Source organism: Spermophilus citellus, assembly GCF_964194105.1.
Source record: "Spermophilus citellus genome assembly, chromosome: 1".
Classification (NCBI taxonomy): domain Eukaryota; kingdom Metazoa; phylum Chordata; class Mammalia; order Rodentia; family Sciuridae; genus Spermophilus; species Spermophilus citellus.
Genome location: NC_138182.1, coordinates 185,016,221 through 185,043,505, shown reverse-complemented (window position 1 = coordinate 185,043,505; position 27,285 = coordinate 185,016,221). Strand labels below are relative to the sequence as shown.

General features: G+C 34.2%; 1 protein-coding gene across 3 annotated transcripts in view; it reads right to left on the bottom strand.

Moving 5' to 3' along the window:
• Nucleotides 1-1,199: 1,199 nt before the first annotated feature.
• The window catches only part of LARS1 (leucyl-tRNA synthetase 1), a 68,542-nt gene continuing 42,456 nt past the window's right edge, over nucleotides 1,200-27,285 (bottom strand). For all 3 annotated transcript variants that reach the window (XM_081301773.1, XM_081301774.1, XM_081301775.1), the window contains 11 exons: nucleotides 25,989-26,052; nucleotides 20,394-20,577; nucleotides 19,131-19,221; nucleotides 18,403-18,543; nucleotides 17,150-17,290; nucleotides 14,578-14,688; nucleotides 11,737-11,847; nucleotides 10,022-10,126; nucleotides 8,174-8,269; nucleotides 6,711-6,843; nucleotides 1,200-1,567 (listed from right to left, as the gene is read on the bottom strand). In XM_081301773.1, the coding sequence (XP_081157899.1) occupies nucleotides 1,362-1,567; nucleotides 6,711-6,843; nucleotides 8,174-8,269; nucleotides 10,022-10,126; nucleotides 11,737-11,847; nucleotides 14,578-14,688; nucleotides 17,150-17,290; nucleotides 18,403-18,543; nucleotides 19,131-19,221; nucleotides 20,394-20,577; nucleotides 25,989-26,052 (1,383 nt within the window). In that variant the 3' untranslated portion in view covers nucleotides 1,200-1,361. The remainder of the gene's footprint in view (nucleotides 1,568-6,710; nucleotides 6,844-8,173; nucleotides 8,270-10,021; nucleotides 10,127-11,736; nucleotides 11,848-14,577; nucleotides 14,689-17,149; nucleotides 17,291-18,402; nucleotides 18,544-19,130; nucleotides 19,222-20,393; nucleotides 20,578-25,988; nucleotides 26,053-27,285) is intronic.

The window sequence follows — 27,285 nt, the reverse complement described above, 5'->3', positions numbered from 1 at the left end:
TGACTTCAGCAAGTGTGATCTTGGGGCTGAGGTTGTAGCTCAGTGGTATACTGCTCACCTAGCATGTGTGAGGCCCTGGGTTTGATCCTCAGCACCACATAATGATAAATAAAAATATTATGTCCATCTACAACTAGAAAATATAAAAAAAAGAAAGCAAGAAAAAGTATGATCTTGCCTCATCATTCCATACTGCCTGCCTCAAGCATAAATATGGTGATTTGCACTTGAGAATTTCTAAGGAACATTTCAGTTCTAACCTTCTATAATTTGCTTCAATAAATCCACAATAAAACATTCAACTAGGCTGAGTAATCCTGAATTACAAAATTAAATCATGAAATCCATTCATATGACCTCACAATTAGACATAAGGTTCCTGAGAATTATCAGAAATTGGATTTTCCCCATAATCAAATTCATCAGAGACAGAAATGTTATTCTGTTAGTCAATGCCTTACATTTTTTTCCTAATATGAAGAATGATACACAGACAATATTAAAAGCTTTCGGCAAGAATAAAATAACGGCATGGTGTAGGCCTGTAATCCCAGTGACTCAGGAGGCTAAAGCAGGAAGATTCCAGTTCAAGGCCAGCCACAGCAATTTACTGAGACCCACATTAAAATAAAAAGAACTAGATATGAAGCTCAGTAGAATACCCTGGGGGCTCAATCCCTAGCACCATTAAAAAATAACAAAAATTATAGTCAGAATGATGTTTAAACACAATCAGACTCAAATTTGGTAAATGCAAATTCCTAGGAGAAAAAATTCTTTCTGTTAAAATACCTAAATTAGTGTAGATGAAATAAACTACTTTTACACTACTGCTATTAGCCCTGAAAAAAAAATGTGATTGTTAACTGGCTATATTAAAGTTTTTAAAAGTTTTAAAAAATACAGAACCTATTTGTTCTTTACATGAAACACTTAGTGATCATAGTTAAGTGAAAATATTCTCATTTACTCTTTTAAATCATGAGAATTCCTTTCTTGAATAGAACTGGCTGTCTTATTTTTTTCTTTTTAAATAAGAAAGATAGCTAACTCCTTAAATTGATATATTATAAAAAGCTGTGTGATATTCTAAACCTTCAAAAACAGTATAAAAGTACACCTCATAAAATAAGCATATTGACACTTTCGTGTTGAGGACTAGAAACTTCTGATAAATGGCAATAATTTGTTCAAAAAAATAACATAGCATAGCACAAAATTTATTAGGTCCATGAATCAAAGATGACTTGTGATTACATACAGATTTAATGGTTAGAAATAAAATTTATTTAGGCTTAGCCTAAGGATCTAAGAGTAGTAGTATACCTAGAAACTACGGTAAATCTTCAATTTTCATGAGTTCAATGAACCAGATAAATAATTGTATCGCCAATGTCTGCCTGTAGCCCATTTTCAGTGAGATGAATTTTCTTGCTCATGAGGTCCACATGGAAAACAGCATGCTCAGAAATGGGTGTCTTCTCAGTGTGCTCTTTTCCCAGGATAGGAACTCGCCGAGGTCCCAACAGTGGATCATCAAATCTCATCAGTTTCACTTGGGAAAGGTCTATAGCAGAAGAGATTATCAATATGAACATTTAATTATAGTAATGACTTGAACTCACGAGTGAGACTGATAATTCAAATTAAAACACACCCACTGTTCTATCTAAACAAAAATATTTTTGTCAGATATTTAAATTTTAGGATCTAATCTCAGGAGCACAGCTGAAATCTAATAAATCTTCACCCCCTTTCAGCTTTTTAGTCAGATCAAGGATTGTCAGACAATCTACATAGCATATCTCCTGGAATGACAACCTAGAGAAAGAAAAAACTTAGTGTATTTTTGAGCATTAACTTATATAATCTTTAAATCACTTTTTATATGTCTCAAAATATCAAAAAGTCTAGAGCTAGGGATATAGCTCAGTAGGTAAAGTGTTTGCCTTGCATGCACAAGGCCCTGGGTTCAATCCCCAGCATTACCCAAAAAAAAAAAAAAAAAAAAAAATCAAAAAGTCTAAAACTTATTTATTTCTTGTTGTGTTTCCTGCAATGCATTAAACTTGCAAGAGTTATAGCTTTCCTTAGAGCTACATTTGGAGAAATAATTACTACTATAAGAAATAGCATTATCCATTTCTTGCTTTGCTCAAAAGATCAAAGTGTTTGTATTAACAAGTTGATGAGACAAGCAGAGAAGGGGCAAAGCAGAAGGAAAAGGCAAAGCTTTTAAAATTTCAAATTTCCAGATGAGTTTCAATCCTACTCTGCTTGAGATTTTTTTGATATGCTCTTGTGCAAGCAGATAAGATGGCTTCTGGGGGCTGGGGATGTGGCTCAAGCGGTAGCGCGGGTGGCCTGGCATGCGTGCGGCCCGGGTTCGATCCTCAGCACCACATACAAACAAAGATGTTGTGTCCGCCAATAACTAAAAAAATAAATATTAAAAAAATTCTCTCTCTCAAAAAAAAAAAAAAAGAGAGTGGAAATGCACAACATTTTAAAAATATATATATATATAAAAAGATGGCTTCTGGCAAAAAAAAAAAAAAACACTTTTTTCATGAAAAAAATTATGATCTAACAATCCTGCCAACAACTGAGCCTTAAAGAAATTTCCTCCAGCAATCTGGAGACCTCCCAAGAACAAATGACTTTTTTTTTTTTTTTTTTTGGTGGTCCTGGGGATTAAACCCAGGGCCTTGTGAATGTGAGGCAAGCACTCTACCAATGAGCTATATCCCCATCCCCAAATGACTTTGCTTTACATGACAGAAAAATATTATAAATGAATACTAATGATGATTCTGGGTTTATATCTCATTCTAAGTGGAGCATACCTAGTTATACTAAACCTCATCCAAAGAAACAGAAATTATTTTCTGAATTACATCCACCCCTTTCTAAAACAGACTGCTGGGTGGTCTGTAAGCTACACTCACTCATGTCATCTTGAGAGTATGAAGCTTAGTATGAGAGGGATAAGAGATAAAAGGAGACATTAATGCAGCTGGTGTTGATATCTGGAATAAAAGTTATCCAGGCATTCTGTTATTTTTAGGAAACAAAAACTGAAGAACCACAAGTTTAGACAAGAAATCTTGGGGCTTACAGAACAACTACCTACCATGAAAGCAAACTCTGCTGGAGAGTCTTTGGAGAGCGTCTGCAGAGACCATACAACCTATACTCAGACATAGCACAAGTCCTAAGCAGCAGGCATAATCTTTAAGACAGTCATGATCTTACTTGGGAGAATACAATTCGTTTTCACAACCATTGCAATTCATACTGTACATCAGTGGTACCAAATATTTTACTATAGAAGCAGTGATAAGTCTTACCAGCAGATTTTATATATAAGGCCTTTTTCTACTGCATATCTTCAAATCTCTCTTCTCTCTCTCTCTCTGAAACAATCTTCCCTCTTCACTTCTAGAAATTCTAATTCAAACTATTTCAAATAAACCTTAATACTCAATTAGGCTTCTAAGTGACAAAAAATATTTACTTTGATGTTTTACCATGTAGTTCATTAATGCCAATAAATTCTTGGTGCTTTCTTTGTGGTTCTACTATCTTTTCTTATCCCAGACTTCTCTTATTGAAAATGTTGAAATTTAAGTCTGCAACTATAAGATTTAAGGCACTTAGAGAAAAGATGAGAGTGATTGAAAGTCCCTAGGGATTGATAATGTGAAATGGAGTCTTTCACCTCCAAGTTATTAGTTCATTTGTGGCATGGGTTGTGAATGATTTAAAGTCATTATCATCAAATAGTTGCTCAATGGCCTTTGTGGAGTGAAATGATGGCTTTAGTGTAGTTCCTACTGGTCCTAGATCATAATCACCTTCAATACAATTGACAGTAACTGGACAAGTTGCTGGCTATTGCAGACAGACAGACTAAGAACTATGTTATTGAATTTAACTTCTTCTCCATCTCATATACTCGATACACTCAGCCCCCAAAGGTATCAAAGTATCCTGAGGGCTTCTGGAAAAGTATCAAGGTTAGATCTCTTCAGTAAATACTTACAGGAATATCAATTTCAAACTCCCCCTAATGTTTCTGTTTTCTAAAATTTACAGCAGTTACCAACACCAAACTTAAAACACTATCATCATACTATTCACAGCCACTATGACAAAGAATATAAGAATTATGCCAGAGGCTCTATGAGAAAAGACAAGAGATAAGAAACACATGTCTGTACAACTCTGAAGAACCTATTCAGTGATACACCTAAGTATATGCAATTTCAATATAGGAATGCATCCTCTCATGGGTTACAACCTTATGTCAATCCTACCCAGTGAGTCCATAAAAATACCTATTTTCTTTAAAAGACACTAAAGTTACCAGGCACAGTGGTGCATGCTTATAATCCCAGCAGCTCAGGAGGCTGAGGCAGGAGGTTCTCAAGTTCAAAGCCAGCCTCAGCAAAAGTGAGAGGCTAAGCAACTTAGTGAGATCCTGTCTCTAAAGAAAATGCAAAATAGGGCAGGGGATGTGGCTCAGTAGTTGAGTGCCCCTGAGTTCAATCCCCAGTACCAAAAAAAAACAAAACAAAAAACACTAAAGTGTTCTTCAAAGCTAAGGTCTCTTCTTATTATGAAATCCCCTCATGACTGAATACTTGCAATACAAAAATGACAAGTCACAAAATGGCTTCTTACATATTCATATTTCTATAAATGTTCAAGTTCTGCTTCTTATAGCCTACACATTCTAAATGACTGAGCTACCATTCTATTTTATCTAGTTTCCTAAGGTAGCAAAATAAATGTCTATAACAACATGGATGAATCTTGAAAACATTTAGTAAAGTAAAATAAGCTAAACACAAAAAGAGTGAATGTTGCTGGGTACAGTGATACATGCCTGTAGTCCTGACTACTCAAGAGGCCAACAGAAGGAAATCACTTGAGCCCAGGAGGTTAGAGCGGGCCTGGGGAACATAGTGAGATCACCATCTCTTAAAAATAGTAAGAAAAAGTTTATAAATAAAATACACCCAATAAATCCAATCAAAAGATTAAAATACAAATATTATATGATTCCATTCATGAGATACCTGGAATAGTCAAATACACAGAGGAAGAAAGTAAACAGTGGTTACCAGAGACTAGAAGGAGGCATAATAGGGAATTCAGTTTAATAGGTAAAGGGTTTCAGTCAGATGAGGAAGATGAAAAATTCTGGAGATGAATGTTGGTGAGTTACACAGCAATGAGAATATATTCAATGCCACTGAACTGTATACTTAAAAATTATTAAAATGTTAAAAATATGTCTATAAACAATAAAATCCCTAGCCCTAATATATACCTAGTGATGATGATCCATACAGAGTAAACACACAGTTGGTACTTTCCTCCTCCTGATATACCTTTCCCCTCACCATCACATATATAATTTTCAAGGCACATCCAAAAAAATATTTTCTCCATATATTCATCCTTGATTACCAGAGCTGGAAATAATCTCATCTTTTTTTGTGTGTGCTATATGTTTAATTTGTGCATATATAAATTTACCACTTGTAGTTCTTAAAAGTCATTGTCTTGTATTTATAAATCATTAGAAATTTTTTATACTGATAGGAAATGGCTTAAACCATTTCTGATTGCTCTCAAAAAGAAAAGAGAAGGGCTGGGGATATAGCTCAGTTGGTAGAGTGCTTGCCTCACATGCACAAAGCCCTGGGTTCAATTCCCAGCAACACACACACACACACACACACACACACACACACAAACACACACACACACCAAAATAAAAAACGGAGGACTGGCAGTGTAGTTGAGTGGTCAGTGCTTGCCTAGCATATACAAAGCCCTGGATTCAATTCTCAGCACCCCAAATTTTAAAAAAAGAACAAACAATAAATAAAATAAAAAGGAGAGAACATGCAAAATAGAGACTCGATATTAATTTTACTTCATAATTCAGAAGGAAAACAATATAGACAGACTAACTCCCTTCACACTCTGCCCAGGACCTGGCTAGGTGATGAAAAAAGGAAGTCAAAAATTACTATACTGAATCTAATCACAGAAGACCTTGATCAGAAATTGAGATTATTATTTTACTTGTAGGCACATAATTTAGAAGAAAGAATATAAACTTTGGAGTTAAACAGACTCAAGTTTGAATTCCACCTCCAAGATTTACTAGATGAACAAACTTTTCAAGTTACTTAGTGTTTCTGAGCTTTCATTTTGTTATCTATAGAAAGGGGGCAATGATATCATCTATGTTATAGGACTGTGAAAGGATTAAATGCCTAACAAATGGCAGGCCCTCGAGAACTTTTATTCTGTTTATCTTCCTTCCTTCCCCAAGAACAGACCCAGCTGGAGGGGTTAGTTGAGAATATTAAAGGTGTGTATTCTTTATCCTAAATTACCTCTGACAAACAGAAATGAGTTGTTACAATTCTAGAGCTAGATGGAATCTTGAAAAATTATCTAACCCTGTTTCCTCATTTTGCTAAAAATCACAGCTTAGATGACAAAGTCACTAAACTAGTATCTAACCCCAGAGTCCTAAAAAGAATGTTTCTTGATTCTGGGTTCAACACTCTGTATTACACAGCTATCCATAAGCAAGTCAGTTACTTTTCTTTCTCCCCTCTGCTTAAAACTAATCAAATTCATAAGTTACTGCCAAAAAGTGAAGTTTCAGGGAAGCCATTTACCTTTAATTCCTCGGTCCATTTTCATTAAACGCCTGATTATAGAATCACAGTTATCTCCTTGTCTGATTTCAATTTTGGTTGAGAAGTGACCATTGGATGGCTGGGGATTTACCAGGGAAATCTGCACACCAGGCTAGGAAAACAAAGAGTGAATGACTGTTAGAGGAAATCAAACCTGAATACTGCTAAGGAAAGGGGAAACTCTGCTACACTTTCAACTCAGTGAAAGACAGACCTAATTCTGATATTCTAAAATCTTGACTAAGACTACTCAAATGAAAAACCATGCTTATAAGCAGACACCTAGATAAAAATGACTACAACTACAAATATCAATATCGATAGATAAAAGTAATAATTATTTTCTCTTCCACAACTACCACCATTTGTTAAGCTTCTATACATCATGTATTGTACTAAACATTTTTTTAGAATAGTTCTATATCCTGAGAGGTAGTTCTTTCAACTCTTATTCACAAATGAGAAGCCAAGAAACAGAAAGACTGAGTAGCCCAAAGTCACAGTGGTAGTGACAGGGCAAGGATTAAACACAGTTCTTGATCATTCTACCTCTCACAGGGACTCTGTTTATTATTTTAACAGTAAAAGACTTAAATACACAGTAGCTTAATGGAATACTTGGTAGTAGCATGAAGTAAACTCATTTCTATCTATCTCCAAGGCCCAAAGAATTGCATTTTTGAAAACTACCACATCTGAATGTAATAAGAATATCATTATACAATGATAAATTCAAGAGGTTTCCAGGATTATGAAAATTATTCTTTCAAAACAGGGGTTTTCTGTTTGCAAAGTTTTCAATTAAATGTGGAAAAAGTAACACATCTAAGTCCTCTGTTTATCAAGATATGAAGGGAATCATGTATACTCAGTTGTAGTACACTGGACTTCGCCAAGTGCTGCCAATCTGAATGGATTCTTGGAGGTCAAATAAATAGAATCTCTAAAACCTCAAGACCTTTTATTTTACCAATGATAAACAAAATATAAAAAAGGGGGGAGGAGGACGCAATTCTAGCATAACAAGATGATGTACTGATGTGGTTTATACCAAAAAACAAAATGCCTGGAATAACAATCAAAAGTTTGAAAAGCTCCTTTTCACTATTTAAAAAACTCTGACATTTAAATTGCTACTATATTGTTTTTAATAAACACCGGATTCTGAAACTCATATTATTTTTATTATTTTTAAAACCTCAAATAAGATCGGATACCATCCATAAAGAGTAAAGTGAGGAAAAGTAACTACTGTTATGACCAGGGAATTAGGAGACCTCAACTTTAGTTCCATTTCTAACTGTGACCTGGAACAAATCATCACGTAATTTCTCTGGACCATTCTTCATTCCATCTTTAAAATGATGGGCTTAGATGTAATGACCTCTAAGGTCTCTTCTAGCTCTAAAATGCAATGGTTCAATAAGATTCCTTCAACTTACTTCTGTTCTAAAAACATTAAGTGGTTTCCCAGGACAACAGTCTTCCCTGACTTTATCTTCTGCTTCAGAGGCAAACTTGACTTCTATATGTTCTAGCTAAATAGAGGGGAAAAAATGGAAGTCATTAGTATCACTTAATATGATTTGAAATTAATCACCACCTCATTTCATCAAGAGCACAACTAGGTTTCCCACTTAACATGAAATGGGCTGTGCAATTTTATTATTTTCCAAATAAACATTAAATAAAATCTGTGATCAGTTATTTAACCCTCATCTTAGATGTCTCAGAATATTCTTAATCAAGTCATATTTATCATTTCCTATAATGAATTCTGGCATCTATATGGCACATAGAAGAAAAAGGAAATCAGGAGAAAAAGCTTATACTCAGGTGGTGCTGGGGTTGTAGCTCAGCGGTAGAGTGCTGTCCTGGCACATATGGAGCCCTGGGTTCGGGCCTCAGCACCACATATGAATGGATAAAATAAAGTTATTAAGTTATTGCGTCTAACTACACTAAAAATATATATATATATAAAATATATATATAAAGCTTAGACAAATTCAGAAATACATGTGAACGATTACAAATACATATACTTGAAAATATGTTAATATTCAACTTCATTAACTCATTTAAAATAAAATACTTAAGACAGACAAGAAGGTACATTCCTATAATCCCAACAACTCAGGAGGCTGAAGCAGGGGAACTGTGAGTTTGAGGCCAGCCTTAGTAACTTAGCAAGACCCTCAGCAACTGCACAAGATAATGTCTCAAACTAAAAATTTTAAAAAGGGCTGGGCATAGATGAGTGTCAAAGCACCCCTAAGTTCAACCCCCAATACCAAAAAATAAAAGGTTCAAGGGTTGGAGAAGTAGCTCAGTGTTAAAGAGCAAATGTTTAGCATGTGTAAAGACCTAAGCTCAATCTTCACCAACAAAAAAATAAAAACAATAATAAAATTAAATGTTTATTTAGAATAACTTTCTTCCATCTCTGTATGAAACAATTTTTTTTGCTTAAATTTTATTTCCAAAAAAGAATTTAATGTGGCCTTTTACAGTAATCAAGATTCCCTATCTCATGTATGAAACAATTTTACTGAAACTCTAAATCTGCATCATTTTTTTGACTTGTATGTCTTCATTATCACTGGAACCACTTTGAGTCTCTAACAGTTTTCTGAAGCAAATTATTTTCCCTTCTGCCTAAGCTGTTTGAGAGAAAGCATTTTCAGAATATATATATGTAGTTATGATTGATAACAAATCATAAACCACAGATTATGTGAATCTGAAGTTGAACTGAGGGAGGGGGAAAAACAATTTACAGTGTTCTGTAAAAAGAGACTTTGTGGGCATTTAAATATAAGGTCTCTTGTTTTCTTAAAAACAATTTGGGCTGGGTGTGGTAGTGCACACCTATAATCCCAGCAACTTGGGAGGCTGAGGTAGGAGAATCTCAAATGCAAAGCCAGCCTCAACAACCTAGTGAGACCCTGTCTCAAAATAAAATATAAAAAGGGCTGGGGAATGTTGCTCAGTGGTTAAGCGCCCCTGGGTTCAATCCCTAGTATCAAAAAAAAACTAAGGAGAAAATCTAGACATAGTTTTTACACGTAGGATAACTGATAAATGAAACATGATGATAGCTCATTATTATTCTTTCCGAAAATTTTATAGCCTTCTCATTCTCTTACCCTCCAAATATTTGACTGAATATAATTGGCAAAAATACTAAACATAGAAGGTGAAGTTTATAAAAAGGCTTATTATAAAATTCAAAAACTGGGTCATGGCTACTATAGTTTATTAGTAACTACAATCCCTAGCCCTCTTACCTCAAGGGAATTAGTCAGATATACTATATTCTCCATAAGCACCGTCTGTTCATCAAATTCCAATTGCAAATCTAGAACACGAGGCCCCATCTTCTCCACATTTTCCTAATAGTCAAAATGTTTTTGAAAAATAAAATTGCATTAGAAAGACACTGATTTACATCCTTCAAAGCAATCATTTTTCTCTCAATTGATAAAATTTTTACATTTCGAGGGGCTGGGGCTGGGACTCAGTGGTAGAACACTTGTCTACCATGTGTGAGGCACTGGATTTGATCCTCAGAACCACATAAAAAATAAAGAAAGAAAGGCATTGTGTCCATTAGTACTAAAAATAAAATTATATAAATCCCCCCCCCCACCCCGCCAGGCACAGCGTAGCACATGCCTGTTTAAAAAAAAAAAATCTTTACATTTCAACAATTAAACAAAAGGCCTTGGGCTCTTGGAATCACACAAATATATGAAAAATATCCCTACAGGTAATCAAAAAAAAATTTTTTTTTTAATCTTCCAAGATACCAAACAAAAAAATCTTGAAAATATTCCCATAAACTTTAAAGAAAAAAAATTCATACTATATAATAAACAATCTTATACAAAAAAAAAATTCTTTTTTTTTTTTTTGTAACTTTTTTTAGTCATTGATGGACCTTTATTTTATTTATTTATTTAGATGTGGTGCTGAGAATAGAACCCAAGTGCCTCACACATGCCAGGCAAGTGTTCTACCACTGGGCCACAACCCCAGCACCCCCCAAAATTCTTAACTCTAAATTAAATATTTGTTGTACAAAGTGTAACCTTCATGATCCAAATTCACAAGCACAGATATAAATGTCTAGAACACATTGCACTTACATGATAGTGACCTGACATTATTCCTACTATCCAATACTTTAGTTTACCATTTGCTATAAATTAATACCCCTATAGTCAGGAATGTGTTAGTTATGCAGAAGTGGGTCCCTGAAAAAAAGATGAATTTGAGTTTGTTCATCTGTAATCCCACCTACAAATGAGATTGAGGGAAGAGGATGCCAAGTTTGAGGACAGACTTGGCAACTCAGTGAGACCTATCTCAAGATAAAAATAATAAGGGTTGGGAACATATGTTCAATCCCCAGTATGGGGGGCAGAGGGGGTGGGGGATGGGATAATTTGTAGGGCAAATCACCAATATTATTTAAAATATATACACCATGCAAACAGTCTGACAGTGCTTCTTTAAAGCTAAATGAAATCCTAAAGAAGCCAACTCTTCACAACAAAAAACTATCTGGCCCAAATTATCTAGAGTCATTGTTGAGAATCCTTGGTCCAATTACTATAACCAAAGTTTACTCTAACCTACAACTACACAAATGTAAAATCTTGGTCCCAGTAATAGGATCTAGTAAAAACAGAACGTTTCCCCCTCAAACTGAAAACAAGAGAAGGAAGCATAAGAAGGGAATAATTTAGTACAGCAATTCTAAACCAATTTTTCTTCCATAATACATATTTTCACATATTCAGCAATCCCTCAGGTAAACCCAAAATCTGATAGCTCATTTCTTACTACCATTGATTGAAAAGTGCTATTTTAGCAGATTTCGGGGAGGTAGGAAAGGGGAGCACGGGAGAGAAACTTTGCCCAAAGCTTTTCTCTGTCCCTCTGCTATCCTGCCTAAGCATTACTCCAGTGTCCCAGTTGCGAAAGGTCCACAGCTTACCTTAATCATGGCAACAAACGGCATCACTTTCTTCATGTATTTCTTCAATTCTGGCAAATTACCTAGTTCATTAGCAATGACTTTGTTATCAGGCAATTTTCCACCATTGGTCTAAAATTGGAAAGGGGAGAGAGGAATATGAAGAAGTAAGCCAGACACAAAATGGTGGCTCTACCAGTCTATTAGAGCAGAGCATATCTGCAGCCCTCAACATCATGGCAAAGTGAAGGCTGAATGAACAATGCAGACAGGAGTTTTCAACTCTAAATTTAGAAGATACATTTTCTTAGTTTAAAGGAGAAAACCAAGTGTACGGCACTGAATATTTAGTCTTTCTTACAATAACAGCAACTCCAGGATTGTAACATTAGTTCCTATCTAGTAAGAACAGAATATAGTCTTATAAAGTTCTTTATCTTCATTTCACTAGTCATATTAAAATGGAAAACTAAACAACATAAAGATTTATATAATGTCTGCTTTTGAGTGTTTTTAAATTGTTATTACCAATGTGAAAAGAAAGAATTCCTAGTTACCAACATGTTAAAAATATTGTCATTTTGGGGCTGGGGCTCTAGCTCAGTGGCAGAGCACTTGCATGTGTGAGGCACTGGGCTCAATCCTTAGCACCACATTAAAAAAAATAAAAAATGAAATAAATAAAATAAAGGCATGCTATCCATCTACAACTACAAAAAAAATTTAAATATCTTGTCAGTTCTATTTATTAAAAATTAACACATATTATCATACATTACTAATATGCACCAGTCCGCAATGTGCTGACTAAATCTAAATCACTTCCATAAACATCAATGGCTCCTTCAATTTGGTGAGAAACAAAGCAGGTGGCCTTTACAGAGTTTTGGGCAACTTATTTTTTTACTAGTTGTAAAAGTCAAGGGCTGGGAATGAATCTAAATGAAAAGAAACGTATACAAAGATTTCGAGGAACTTATTTCCATTTAATTCTAACCTTTACTAAAATTCATGGGGAAAAAATGTTTTCTCCACTTGTCAATGTATTTCTCTGAAAATATGAAAGAAAAAAAGAGGATGGGAAACACTCCTCTTCCTTACATCACCAAAAAGGTGCCATATTTAACATAACAACATTCTTGATTACAAATTAAGATTTTTTTAGTTCTTTTGGATGAAAACGAAACTTTAAAAAGAAGCTGATAATGCCAAAAAATGATGTTGTTTCAAAACAATATCTAGTCAAAGAATACAAAATAAATATTTAATTTCTGAAAGAACTGAGGCGATGCCTTTTTTAAATACCCGAGATATCATATACTACTATATTTGATTCTTCCACTAGTCCTCTGATTTGCTGGTTTGAATATATCAATCCACTGTGTTACAATTTCATTTTCAAAGTAGTGTTTATTTTTTACTTGCCATAATTCAAAATCTGCAAGTCTATCTTCCATTTCTATTACCCACAACCAAAGATACAAATATCCATAAAAATAGATTCACAAGGTATAAAAAAAGGCTTTTCACTTTCCATCAAATTTTACAAATGCCAAAGCAGCTTTTCTGAGTATTTCTTAATTAACTAAGTAGTTTGGCAAAATTCCAGTAAAGATCTAGAAATCAGGGCCAGAAGCAATGGCACATGCCAGTAATCCCAGTGGCTCGGGAGGCTGAGACAGGAGGATCGCAAGTTCAAAGCCAGCCTCAGCAAAAGCCAGTTGCTTAGCAACTCAGTGAGACAGTGTCTCTAAATAAAATACAAAAATAGAGCTGGGAATGTGGCTCAGTGGCTGAGTGCCCTGAGTTCAATCCCGGATATATACATACGTACGTACGTACATACATACATACAAACAAAATTGGTCATTTAAAAAACAGAACTCAAGGGCTGGGATTATGGCTTAGCAGTAAAGCGCTTGCCTCGCACATGCAGGACCCCAGGCTCGATCCTCAGCACCACATAATAAATAAGTGAAATAAAGGTATCGTGTCCAATTACAACTAAAAATTTATATATTATATATATATTTTGCATGTATGAGGCCCTGAATTCGATCCTCAGCACTGCATATAAATACATAAAATAAAGGTCCATTTACAACTAAAAAAAAATATTAAAAAAGAAAAAAAGATCTGGAAATCAGAGCTATGGATTTCTTTTTTGTCATCACTTCATTTTCACCATAATCCCTATTTTGTTCAGGCTCTTTCTTAAGGGCACCTTAATGGTTTGTGTCTACTAAAAACTGTATTGGTTACCTGAGTAAAAAAGTACAAATTATACAAGATACACTATGTTCCTTATTCTTTGAATGTAAAAGAAAAAGGAATTTTTTTTTCCTTTAGAAAATTTAGAACTAAGTATAAATTTTGAATTTACTTTATATAAAACCATCGTATTGCAAAGATACTTCCCAAAAACATCTTTGAACCTTACCTTTCTATTATCAAATTAAAACATTTTCTTTTCAAGTTTGGAAGAATGAAGCTTCAATTTACTTCAAATATAACAAGGTTAAGGCTTGAATCCAACCTTTTAAGTCACAACAAAGTCAAAAGACAAACTCTGTCCTTTTGCTCCATAATTTTAACCACATATATGAAAAACCCCCACCTTTTGATTACATTCAACTAGATCTATTTTTATCCAACTTTTAGAAATGATGAAAATAATAGCAGCTTTCCCTCAGAATTCATTTATGAACTACCAAGGATAACAAACGATCCCAACCTGGATGGACTCGAACAAAGCTACCTGTCATCTTTCTCCCAGACACTGCTAACATCCTAAAAACAAAAACAACATAAGCAGAACACACCACTGGGGGGGGGGGGGGGGGAGTCTACTAAGAGCCTCACCTCAAAGTGGTTACGCAAAACCAACAGAGTTGTATGCTGCCAAGGTGGATAGTTCTTCGCCACATAGATGGTGCAATGTGAGGGCCTCTGAGGTGGTTGCTTGTCAGTCTTCTACATAGTAGAAGCAAAGGAAAAAGCTTTCATTGGCTTGTATATAAATCAAAACTGAGAACACCCACTCCCCAGATGCACTCTACCACTGCCTTTACCATGTATGAATATACACACTACAGAACTGTATTAGCAGTGAATATAGCAATACAAGTTTTAGTCTTTTGTGGGCGGAGGGAGTACTAAGGTTGAACCTAGAGGCATTTTACCACTGTGCTTCCTCCAGAATTCTTTTTTTATTTTTTGAGAAAGATTGCTAAGACTGGCCTCAAATTTGTGATATTCCTGCCTCAGCCTCCCAATCTACTGGGATTATAGGCATGTACCACAGCACTTGGCTCATTTGCTCAGTTTTGATTTGGGTTGTTTTTGTTAGAGTTAAGCTCTGACGTTCTTCACATATACTGGATATTAAACCTGTCAGACAAGTAGCTGGAAAAGATTTTCTCCCATTTTGTAGGCTATCTCTTCACTCTGTTTCTCTTGCTGTGCAGATGCTTTTTAATTTGATGCCATCCCATTTATTGATTCTTGCAATGGAACAGAAAGAACACAAACTCAAACCTACACAGCTCCAATCATGTAATTCTTGATAAAGTTGTCAAAAATGTACATTTGGGAAAAGACAGCCTCTTTAGCAAATGGGCATGGGGAAATTATATATCCACATGAAAGAGAATGATTTCCTATGTTCATATATGAATACATAACCAGTAAAACTCCACATCATATACAACCACAAAAATGGGAAGTTAGGCTGGGTATGGTGGTGCATGCCTGTAATCCCAGCAATTAAGGAGGCTGAGGCAGGAGGATTTAAAGTTCAAAGCCAATCTCAGCAATTTAGCAAAGCCCTAAGCAACTCAGCGAGACCCTGTCTCTAAATTTTAAAAATAAAGAAAAAAAGATGGGATGTTATGTTCCACATATGCATAATATGTCAAAATATACTCTACGCCATGTATAATTAAAAAGAATTAAAAAAATTTTTAAAAACTCAATCAATAAATGGGCAAAGGAACTGAAAGGCACTTCTCAGAAGAAATACAATTGATCAACAAATATATGAAATAATATTCAACATCTCTAGCAACTAGAGAAATGCAAATAAAAACTACACTGAGATTCCATCTCACTCTAGTCAGAACAACAATCATCAAGAATATAAGCAACAATAAATGCTAACTAGGATGTGGGGGAAAAGGTACACTCATATATTTCTGGTGGGACTGCAAATTGGCACAACCACTATGGAAAGCAGTATGGAGATTCCCAAGAAAACTTGCAATGTAACCACCATTTGAATCAGTCACCCACTCCTCAGTTTATACCCTAAGGACTTAAAATCAGCCATACTATAGTGACACAGTCACATCAATTTATAGCAGTTCAATTCACAGTAGCTAAACTATAGAAACAACTTAGGTGCCCTTCAACAGGTGAATGGATAAATATGGTGTGTACACACACACACACACACAAACACACACACACACACACACACACACACACACACACGGAATACTACTCAGCCTTAAAGAAGAATGGAATTATGGCATTTGCCAGTAAATGGATGGAACTGGAGAATATTACACAGAGCAAAATAAGCCAATCCCAAAGAAGTAAAGGCTGAATGTTTTCTCTGATATGTGGATGCTAATTCACAATAAAGGGGCAGAGAAAAATAGAGGTATTTTGGACTAGACAGAGGGAAGTGAAGGGGGGGTCATGAAGGTAGAAATGATAGTAGAATGAATTGGACATTATAAGCCTATGTGCATATATGATTACATGACCTATGTAACCCTATATCACGTACAACCAGATGAATGAGAAGTTATACTCCATTTATGTATAATGTGTCAAAATGCATTCTACTCTCATGTCTAACTAATTAAGACAAATAAAAATTTTAAAAAAGAAGAATGAAACTAGATCTGGGCTGAGGTTGTGGCTCAGCAGTAGAGCGCTCGCCTCACACATACGAGACCCTGGGTTCGATCCTCAGCACCACATAAAAATAAATAAATAAAATAAAGGTATTGTGTTCAACTACAACTAAAAAATAAGTAAATATATATAGAAAATATATATATATATATAGAAAAAGAAACTAGATCCTTATCTCACACTCTGTATAAAAGTCAACTGAAAATGGACCAAAGTGGGCTGGGGCTGTAGCTCAGTGGCAGAAGTGCTTGCCTAGCATGGGTTCAATCCTTAGCACTGCATAAAAAACTCAACAAAAAAAGGCATGTTGTCCATCTACAACTATTAAAAAAAATTAAACATTTAAAAAAAAAAGTGGATCAAAGACCTACACATAAGACCAGAAACTTTACAACTGTCAGAAGAAAAAACTGGGAAACACTTCAACATATGGGTACAGGCAAAGATTTCCAGAATTAGACCCCTACAGCTCAAGAAATCAGATCAATAACTTTTAAGGAACAAACTTCACCTTTCCTTTAGCTGGCATCATATAGTTCTTAAGTCGCAGTCTAAGGTCATGTGCTACTTCCATGAGATACTGTGAGGAACGTATCAAGGCTTCATCCACAGGACCTGCCACCGGCCATGAAGCATTCATAATTGAGTCAGGCTTTTAAAAACAGAAACAAAGAAAGGTTCAGTGAGATCTGACAACACAACTATTTTACAGTTCTTGCTTACAGTTTCATATCAAGGGTACCATCTGTAATTCTGTGCACAGAGTTCAAACCTGACTACACATAACACGCTTTTACAGACCCTGATCTAATGTTCCCTAGAATTCAAGCTGTGAAGTCTGATTCTACATTCTTAATTAGCATCCATTTGTACAAGCATATTAATACCCGCACACATATGCTCACTTTCAAAGAAAATTATGCAATGCTAATTTGCTTAAATTTAACCATTATTATATAAATTATGCACACTCCCAGTTTTTATTCTATTAATACATCCAGTATTGAAACTATGGCTACTCAGTATATAGATCATAAGCACATTTTTGCATGGTTCATGCACTGGAAAAAAAAAAAAGAGCCCAGTTATTAAGACTGGAAAAAAGTCATCAAAACAGCAATCTATTTGCAAGTCTGGGAAAAATAATTAAATTTATCTTCACAGTAAGAATGCTAATATAGTATCCTGAATATACAGTCCTATATATATATATATATGCCTAGAATTTGATAATAAGAAACTTATGCTAACATATGCTTCTATTTTGATTTATAAGCACCTCAAAACCATTGTTTTATATCTTTCTCAATGTTTTCACCTTTTTCAACAGTTGAAATACACATAATACAATGCATAGCTGAATACATTCAAATGTATTACAACTTTTCTTAACAGATGGGAATTAGGTGAAACACATACTATCACAATTTTAAAATATATGTATCATTTATATACAAATAAAGGCACATATACAATTTAATTGTTTTGTTTAGTCATTTTTTAACATGTTGTAATAATTACGATGATGAATCCAGTATTATTCTTAAAATACTCATTTTCAGCTTTTTTCTCTTTTTTTAGGGGGTGGTAATGGGGATCAAATCCAGGGCCTTGCACATGTCAAGCCTTGTGCAAGCATTTTAACACTGATCTACCACTTCTATGCCAGCTCTTCAGCTTTTTCTCTTAAGTAATATTATAATCACAACAATTGATAAGGCCAAAAATCAAAACCACTCATGACATTTTAAACCTGTAAGGTACCTTTCCCAGAAGTATCCAGATGTGCTCACACAAATGCGGACAGAATGGAGCCAAAAGAAGTGTCTGAACTTCAATAAAGCGGAACACGAGATCTCTGTGCATGCCTTCTATGGCCAATTCACGGTATTTATCTTTCGCAGCCTATAAAATTCAAAATTATTTACCATTTCCCTCACTTCTTTAAAACAAAAATTTTTCAGTATCTTATATTTAATGTAATTTTTTAAAAGCTTTTGTTCTTTAAAAATTCCATAATTAATAATTATAAAGATTTCATTTAATCTTTTAAAATTTGCAAGTAAATCTATATCAGTCTTTGCCTAAAGAATATTAAAAGTTTTCTTTTTTACCTTAAACACTTGAAATGACAATCTTTAAGAAATACTGACACCTTGTGGAAAACCTCAGAAGATACTGGCTTTCAAAATAACAATTAATTACAAATTTTCCTTCATTATTATCAGCTTTTAAATCTTTTCCTACAAAGTATAAGCTGATTTTTACATTTAATATTATTAATATTCATGGATCAAATAAGAGCAGAATTCTTTATATTAAATGAATACAAGAGGAAAAAATATCAAAGAAACACTTAAAAAATCACAAGTGAATTTAAAAATTTCCTAACCAGATTTTCAGCCTGTACTTTAAACATGCAATTAGGTTATAGCAAGGGAAAAACATACTATATTCACAATGACATGTTTTATACCAAAAGAATAGCATACCTGAAACTCAAAAAATCCTGTTTTCAAAGCTTCTTTAAACATCATCTTTTCATAGTTTTGATCTGTTTTTATAATTCCTGCATTCATTTCACTATTGATTAGAAAAAAAAAGTTACTGCATTTAAAGACAATTATACACAAATACATATATTTACATACAAATATATATTTATATATACACAGTATATATGTTTATGTATAATTATGCTGCTGCATACACTTATAAGCAATAAAATGAGAACACTATCTAAAACATTTAAAACTGCTCAACACAAAACCATCTTTGTTCTCCTTAAAACTAATTATTATAGTCTCTTTATTGTTTATTCACCATTAAGTATTGCCCTCTTTTACGTTTAAGGTTCCTGCTTATGATAGCACAGTTAACAATGTTTGTTTAAAATTCCTTAATGGAAACTCTGTTTTGAAGCCCATGAAAATAGCTTAATTAAAGTCATAGCCAGGCCTTAACTGCTGCATTTCAAGTAACTGATACTGAATATTAGGAAGAAAATTTTTTTCTTACCACCTCAGGCCCTTTTTTTTTTTTTTTTAAATAAACCTTTGTTTATTTGTGGTACTGAGGATCGAACCCAGTACCTCACACATGCTAGGCAAGCGCTCTACCACTGAGCTACAATCTCAGCCCAGGCCCTTCTTTATTTAGCCTAAAGTGACACCAATCTTTTTCATTGCCTACCTTTGCACTCCACATACTGTAAGTCAAATAACTATTATACCCTTTCCATGGTTTGACATGATTTCTCCTCTCCCTGTATATCTCCTATTTATTTTTCAAAAACACCCAGAATTCACACATCTCCCATGAATTCTCTTTATCCCTATTATTGCATTTAAAATTGGTTGTTTGTCCTACTAGACAACAAAGAATCATTTTACTCATTTTTTTAACATGCAGAAACAGTATAGGAAAATGGTTATATAAGAACAGGCTTTGAGGACAGAAAAACAAGTTCATATACTAAGTTTTCAATTACTAGCTTCAAGGTATTTAATGCAACAGTTTATTTTTCTAAGCCTCAGTTTCTTAAATAGAGTTGATAATATCTTTTCCATATAAAGTTGCTTTGAGGCTAAAGCTAAAGATGCAAAGTAATTAACATAGCACCTAGCACAAACAAGCCTTCAATAAATAGAAGCTACTATTATCATGTAACTTATTTTAGGGAAAAAAAGAAAACTTAAAAATGCACCACCACTAAGTTAAAAAAAAAAAAAAAGTGTTTGGGACCCATACATTACCTTGCAAAAACTTTATCATTGAAAGTACTGGCAGGACCACTTCTTAGGCTGTCCCAGTTGGCAACCATTTCTTTTACCCATTCCACCCAGGTATATAGACGGAGAATACCTGCATCTGCCATGGCTTCCACAAAGTTGGCATCTTCAACAGTGTCACCAGCATCAGCCAGAGCCAAGCGCATTCCTGAAAGAAGGGTGAGGGGAAATCAAGTAAATGAATTGATAATATGGTTACTGAGTATCAACTATGTCTCTAGTTAGGTACACAACACATAACACAGGACAAAGTCCACATACACATTAAGAAACAACAATTGAGGCTGGGGCAGTAGCTCAGTGGCAGAGCACTTGCTTCCCATGTGGGAGGGAGGGAGGGAGGGAGGAAGGAAGGAAATCACAATTGTTTTAAAGTACTGTACTGGACCAACAGCAAAAATAAAAATCACCAAAAGTAAGAACTCTAATGCTGTTCAAATATTTGAACAATCTATATTAATTTACATACATTTAGCATTAATATGTGCTTCTTCTCAGGCATATTGAGCTAATGAGATAATGTGATCTTTAATAAGGCAAAGGAAGAAAATGATGAATTAGGGATAGACATTTCTTCGTGGTTTCCCCATCAATATCTCAGTCTCATTTAAAAGTAGAAAAATATTATGGTATTTTTAATGCATGAGAACACACACTGTTGCTCTATGTATACAAATGCTTATTCAATTTCTCAGTACTAAAATTACTTTGTTTCAGTTTTCAACTAATAAAACTTTATTTTTTCAATTCTCGTGTCTTAGTATTAGCAAAATCTTTCATTTGAAAATACAAGAACAAAATTAAATATCCAAACAGCTTAGTTTGGCTAAGAGTTTGCCAGTAAACATGGAGAGAAATGAATGGCTTAGAGAAATGTTTAGGCATTAGAAACAACAGGATTTGTTGGTTAAGGTGCTTTGTACTTGAGAAACTGAGAGAACACTTTTTTTATTTTTTTGTGATTTGCATGTTTTGTGAGATTCCTGTGAAATATCCAAGCAAAACCAGTAAAGAAAATAAAGATTTTAGGGTTCAGAAGAGATTTCTGCAGTAAAAAAATAAGTTGTGTTACTATTACTGATTATGAAACATAACATTTTTAAAACATTTTCAGATATTAAAATGGAAAAGTATCATTAAAATAGTTTTAATAATTTGGAAGTCCAGATTTCTGTCTAGTATATTTAAAATGTACCCAGAAACAAGTAAACATATACAAAGTTGATCAACTAGAATGCATCAAAGATATTATCCTCTCCATATTTGTTACTTGGAATTTCAAGGTTATTTTTCTGAAATATGAATAAAATGCAAATAATACGAAAGAAAACCTTTAAAAAAATTAAATATCCATCAATAAGCCTAATTTTTTAAAAATTATAAGACATATATCTACAATGAAATGCTATATTGCTACAAAAAAAAGTAACTCACTATAGTCCAATATAAGAATTGCTAAGTGAAAAAAGGAAAAATACAGAGCAGTAAAGCTACTTTCTATATCCTAAAGGAGGAAGACGAGAACATGAAACTTAAGTTTCATGCATTAAATACTTCTTAGCACACACAAGGTGAAAACATTTTAGCTTTTTACTTTGAAACAACTTTACACTCAACTAAAAAATTTACAAAAATCAGTGGAGAATAAATATGTATCATTTACCCAGCTTTCTAAATGTCAACAATTTACATAACTCTAGTATCAAAACCAGGAAGTTAACATTAGTACAATATTATTAACCAAATTATAGAACTTATGTAAATTTTCCACCATTTCCCCTAAGATCTTTTTTTCTACTTCAAGGGGCTGGGATTGTGGCTCAGCAGTAGAGCGCTCGCCTAGCACGGGCGGGACCCGGGTTCAATCCTCAGCACCACATAAAAATAAAGGCATTGTGTTGTGTCTATCTACACCTAAAAAAATAAATATTAAAAAAAAAAAAGATCCAATTCAGAAACTCACACTGCATTTCATGGCTGTGTCTCCCCTTGTTCTTTTCAAATCTATGACAGTTTTTTAGTCTTCCCTTGTCCTTTATGGCATTAACAGCTTTGATGTCAGTTATTTAATAAAACTGCTCTCAATTTTAGTTTTGTGTGATGTTTCCTCATGAGTAGCCTGAGGTTATGAACCTCTGGTAAGAACACCACAAAAAATTGTTGTACCCTCTCTGAGTATCCTATCAGGAAGGTACATGATATTGATATGACTTAAGTACTGTTACTGCTAACCTTGATCACTTGGCTATGCACCAAGCATTTCTACTATAAAATTACTATTTTTTCCTTTATGATTAATAAATATCTTGAGATGAGAAACACTGAAAATATGCAAATATCCTATTTTTCTGAAACTTTAACCCATTTTAGCAACCATTGGTGGATCTTCCCTATAACAATTATTATCATGGTGTTTGACTACTGGTGCTTTTATAGTTCACTCAGTATTTCTACATTAAGTGATTTCAAAGGAAAAGATTTCCTTACTTCCCCACTGATTTATTTATTCAATAATTAGTAGATATCAGTATGGACCCAGAGATATTTATTTTATCCATTAGGTTATAATCCAATACTATTATTATTTATTGATGCCTAAATTGTTCCAGCATGTACTAAAGGAAGCTCCTTCAAATTGACTCTGGTGTCCTTTCAACATATCCCCACTCAGGGCAGAGGATAGTCTAGTGGTAGAATACTTGCCTAGCAAGTATGAGGCCCTAGGATTAAATCCCCAGCACCGAAGAAAACAAACAAAACGTTTCCTGCTTTCTTTTTTTTTTTTTTTAATATTTATTTATTTTTTAGTTTTCGGCGGCGCACACAACATTTTTGTTTGTATGTGGTGAAGATCAAACCCGGGCTGCACACATGCCAGGCCAGCGCGCTACGGCTTGAGCCACATCCCCAGCCCCACGTTTCCTGCTTTCATAAGTCTTCCTTACTTTCTTTTTTTTAAAACCAGGATGGAACCCAGGGGCACTTAATCACAGCCACATCCCCAGCCCTTTTTTATATTTTATTTAGAGACAGATTCTCACTAAGTTGCTTGGGACCTTAATTAAGTTGCTGAAGCTGGCTTTAAACTTGTGACCCTCTTGCCTGAGCATCCCAAACCACTGGGATTACAGGTGTGTGCCACTGCACCTGGCAAGTACTTCCTTATTTTGGCAGCTGGTCCACACTCATCTTGTACTTTTCCTACCAAATCAATCACTTTTCCTAGGAGCTCTCGTTCCTTTTGTAAGAGAATGGTGTTTAGAACCAAGATCTGAACACATTTCATTGCTACTGGGTGTCACTACTCCGAGGCTCACTCAAGCAGACAGAACTAGGAAGATATATGTATGTATACTAACCCACATGCACATAAGCATCAATGTTTATTTCTGTATCTATATATCTAAAAATAAAATAAAAATCATAAACTCATATTGCCAATTTCAATTCAACATTACATGGTTTATTCCAGCCTTTCTCTTTTACTTTTTATAACTTCTTCTGAAAGTAAGCTCTCTGAGAAAGAGGTTCTCATCCACAATATATTTATTTTTTTATTCAACCTTGGTAAACACATTTTCATAAGTGCTTTTATTTCTAGTAAGAAGCAGACTTACTAACTACGGTATTTGTGTAGAGTTCTTTCTTTAGTGTTTGCATTTAACCAAAATACTGTTTTCAAAGTTAAGTTGTTCTTCCCTATCCCCTTCATTATAATCATGCTTCCATTTGCAATATAGCTTTGTACATTTATCACCATTTGGAGTCCCCTGCCACCACATCCTTTGATTTTAATTATGTGCTTGATATTTTGGTACAAGAAACATTATTATGGGGGCTGGGATTGTAGCTCAGTGGGAGAGCGCTTGCCTAGTATGTGTGAGACACTGGATTCAATCCTCAGCACCACATAAAAAACAAATAAATAAAATAAAAGTACAAATGTATTGTGTCCATCTACAAATAAATGTATTTTTTTAAAAAAGAAGAAAGAAACATTATTGTGGCTCTAAGAGTCAAAGTTATACAAAAAGGTACACTCAGAGAAGTACAGCTCCTTCTTCATCTTTACTAGCAAATTCCCATTCTTCCCAGTGTTTCCCACCTACCTCATAGTCATAGGTCACTAATCTCTCTAGTGTCTAGTTTATCATTCTCCAAGGACTGGACCCAGGGGCACTTAATCACTAAGCCACATCCCCAGCCCTTTTTAAAATTTTCATTTTGAGACAAGGTCTTGCTAAGTTGCTTAGGACCCTGCTAAATTGCTGAGGCTGGCTTTTACCTTGCAATCCTCCTCAAGGCCTCCTGAGCTGCTGGGATTACAATGTGTACCACCACACCTGGCCTATTCTACAACTGTTTTAAAATCAGTAGACACATATTATTTATCTCCTACGTTTCTACATGAGGGATGCATATAGTAGTTTTTTGTTTTGTTTTGTTTAATTAAATGGTTCTTTTGCATAGCTAATGTTATTGTTTTGTGGGTTTCTTGGTTTGTTTGTTTTTTCCACAAATTTTGGAAATTAATTGATAGAGATCTTTCTTATCCTTGCTTTTTATAATTATACAGTATTCCGTTATGTGGTGGTAGCACAGTTTATTCATTCACTCTACTACACAAAAGCATTTAGGTTGCTTCCAATATTTTACAAGTTCAAACACTGCTACAGTCAATAATGTACACATTTTTGGTATTGTTGGAGGAGGTGCTCCAGGGCAAATCCATATAAGTGGGACTGTAAGGCAAAAAAAGGTAAGATAAGCTTTGTTAGGAATTGCCAAAATTGCCTCCAAGAGAGCTGTACAAATTGCATTCCCACTAGCAATGTATAAGAGAGTATGTGAAGAAATTGATGATTTTATCAACTGAGAAAGACTGGATAGCTAAGGGATAAAAGAGGGTATATTTTTAATGCATATGCTTTTCAGATCTTCTATATTTTGAACCATATGAATGTATTACTTATCCAAACGCAAATACAATTTTAAATAATGTATTCTAAGAAACAGAAATAATTCAGTTCCAATAGAGAAATCAAGAACTCAAACTGGGCTAGCCATGATCAACAAAAAAAAATATCACGATGACCAAGGACTAGTTAAATAGAAATGAATGGTTCCTTAAAGATAATACTAATTTTGTTTCTTCCCAAAATACTAATAAAATGTAAAAATTCTAAGGTCAGGGGAAAAAAAATTTCTGAAAAGTAAATGTTCTCACATTCAAATCTTCCATTGAAAAACCAAATACAGAGTAAATATCTAAGCTTCCTATAGGCCCAAGTTCTCTACAAAACCAGTTTTGAATCTCAGCAATTATAGTTAGTGACTTTCATTTAAAAGAAAACTAACTTTAGATGAAGTTTGCTCCTGGATGGATTATATCAGTAATTCTTATAATTTATGTTGTTTATCCATAAATAAATTACGAATATTTTAAAATTTTGTTCAAAGCAAAAGATAAAAAATTAAAACACCTATTTTAACTTGTCTTTTGGAATCTAAGGAAAATCAGACTCTGTGCAACAGTAAAAACAAAAATGCATAACTCACCATCAGCTGAAAATTTGTCAACAGCTTGGGTCAAAGTTAGGAAGTTGCCTGTGGATTTTGACATCTGAAATAGAAAGTCAATAATTAGGCATTAATGACAATATACATAAATATAATCAGCCAAATCAAATTTAACTAAGTTGGACATGACAAAATAAAAAGGAATTCAAAACACAGAAAAGGAAAAATACATAAATTTTATTTTTTTTTTAACTTTATTTATTCTTTTATGTGGTACTGAAGATTGAACCCAGTGGCTCACGTGTGCTAGGCAGGTGCTATACCACTGAGCCACAACCCCATCCCTTTACATGAATTTTAGACAAAAAAAATCTTAAGTTGAACCAATTAAGTTACTTGTCTTGAGTTATTCAGCTCATTAGTGACAAAGCTAGGAGTGGATCTCAAGTCCAACATTCATTCTACTCTGATTTCCATTATCCTTATCACCCCAGGTAACTGGTTAGACATGTGGAATGATTCCACTATAACCAGAACGCTTAAGCTAGGTACATAAGCAAGAGCTGTACAGCACTCAAGAGTCCTTCAGAATAGAATAGACTAGCTCAAGAGGTTAAGAATTAGGATTTTAGGAAGGTTCCTGTCATTATGGTCACAATAACTGGTTGTTCAAGTTGTGCTCTGCCCTAAGGCAGTTTATCTAGGAGGGTACCATTCACAGAATGACAATCTTTAATATTTTAAATGTTTTATGTTGTTATTGAAACTTTGCTAATGCCGAAGAACAGATATTACATCAATTTTCCACTACATGACAATAAAGCATCATTCTAATAAAGTCAGTATACAACAATGTTCAGATAAGCCAAAGAAAAGGTTACATCCTAATACAATTACAAAATATATGGATCCACTTTGACTTATGAAGAAAAGAGGAATTCAATAATCAAGTTAATCTAACAAAATCTATAATACAACTCATGTTGCTAAACAGCCTTTTTTTTTTTTTTTTTTTTTAAGTCTAATGTACAGACTATCTTTGGTAAGGGAGGGTACCAAGGATTGAGCCCAGGGGTGCTCAACCACTGAATCACATCCCAGACCTTTTTGACAGGGTCTCACTAAGTTGCCAAGGGCCTCACTAAGTTGTTGAAGCTGGCTTTGAATTTATGATCCTCCTGCCTCAGCCTCCCAAGGCACTAGGCTTACAGGTGCTTGTCAACACACCAAGCTAATAAACATTTTAATTACGTGTTACAGCAATGGCTAAATCTGACATTTTATACTAAAGTTCATATTATATGCTGTTTGTTCAAATCTATAACTATTTCTTTTA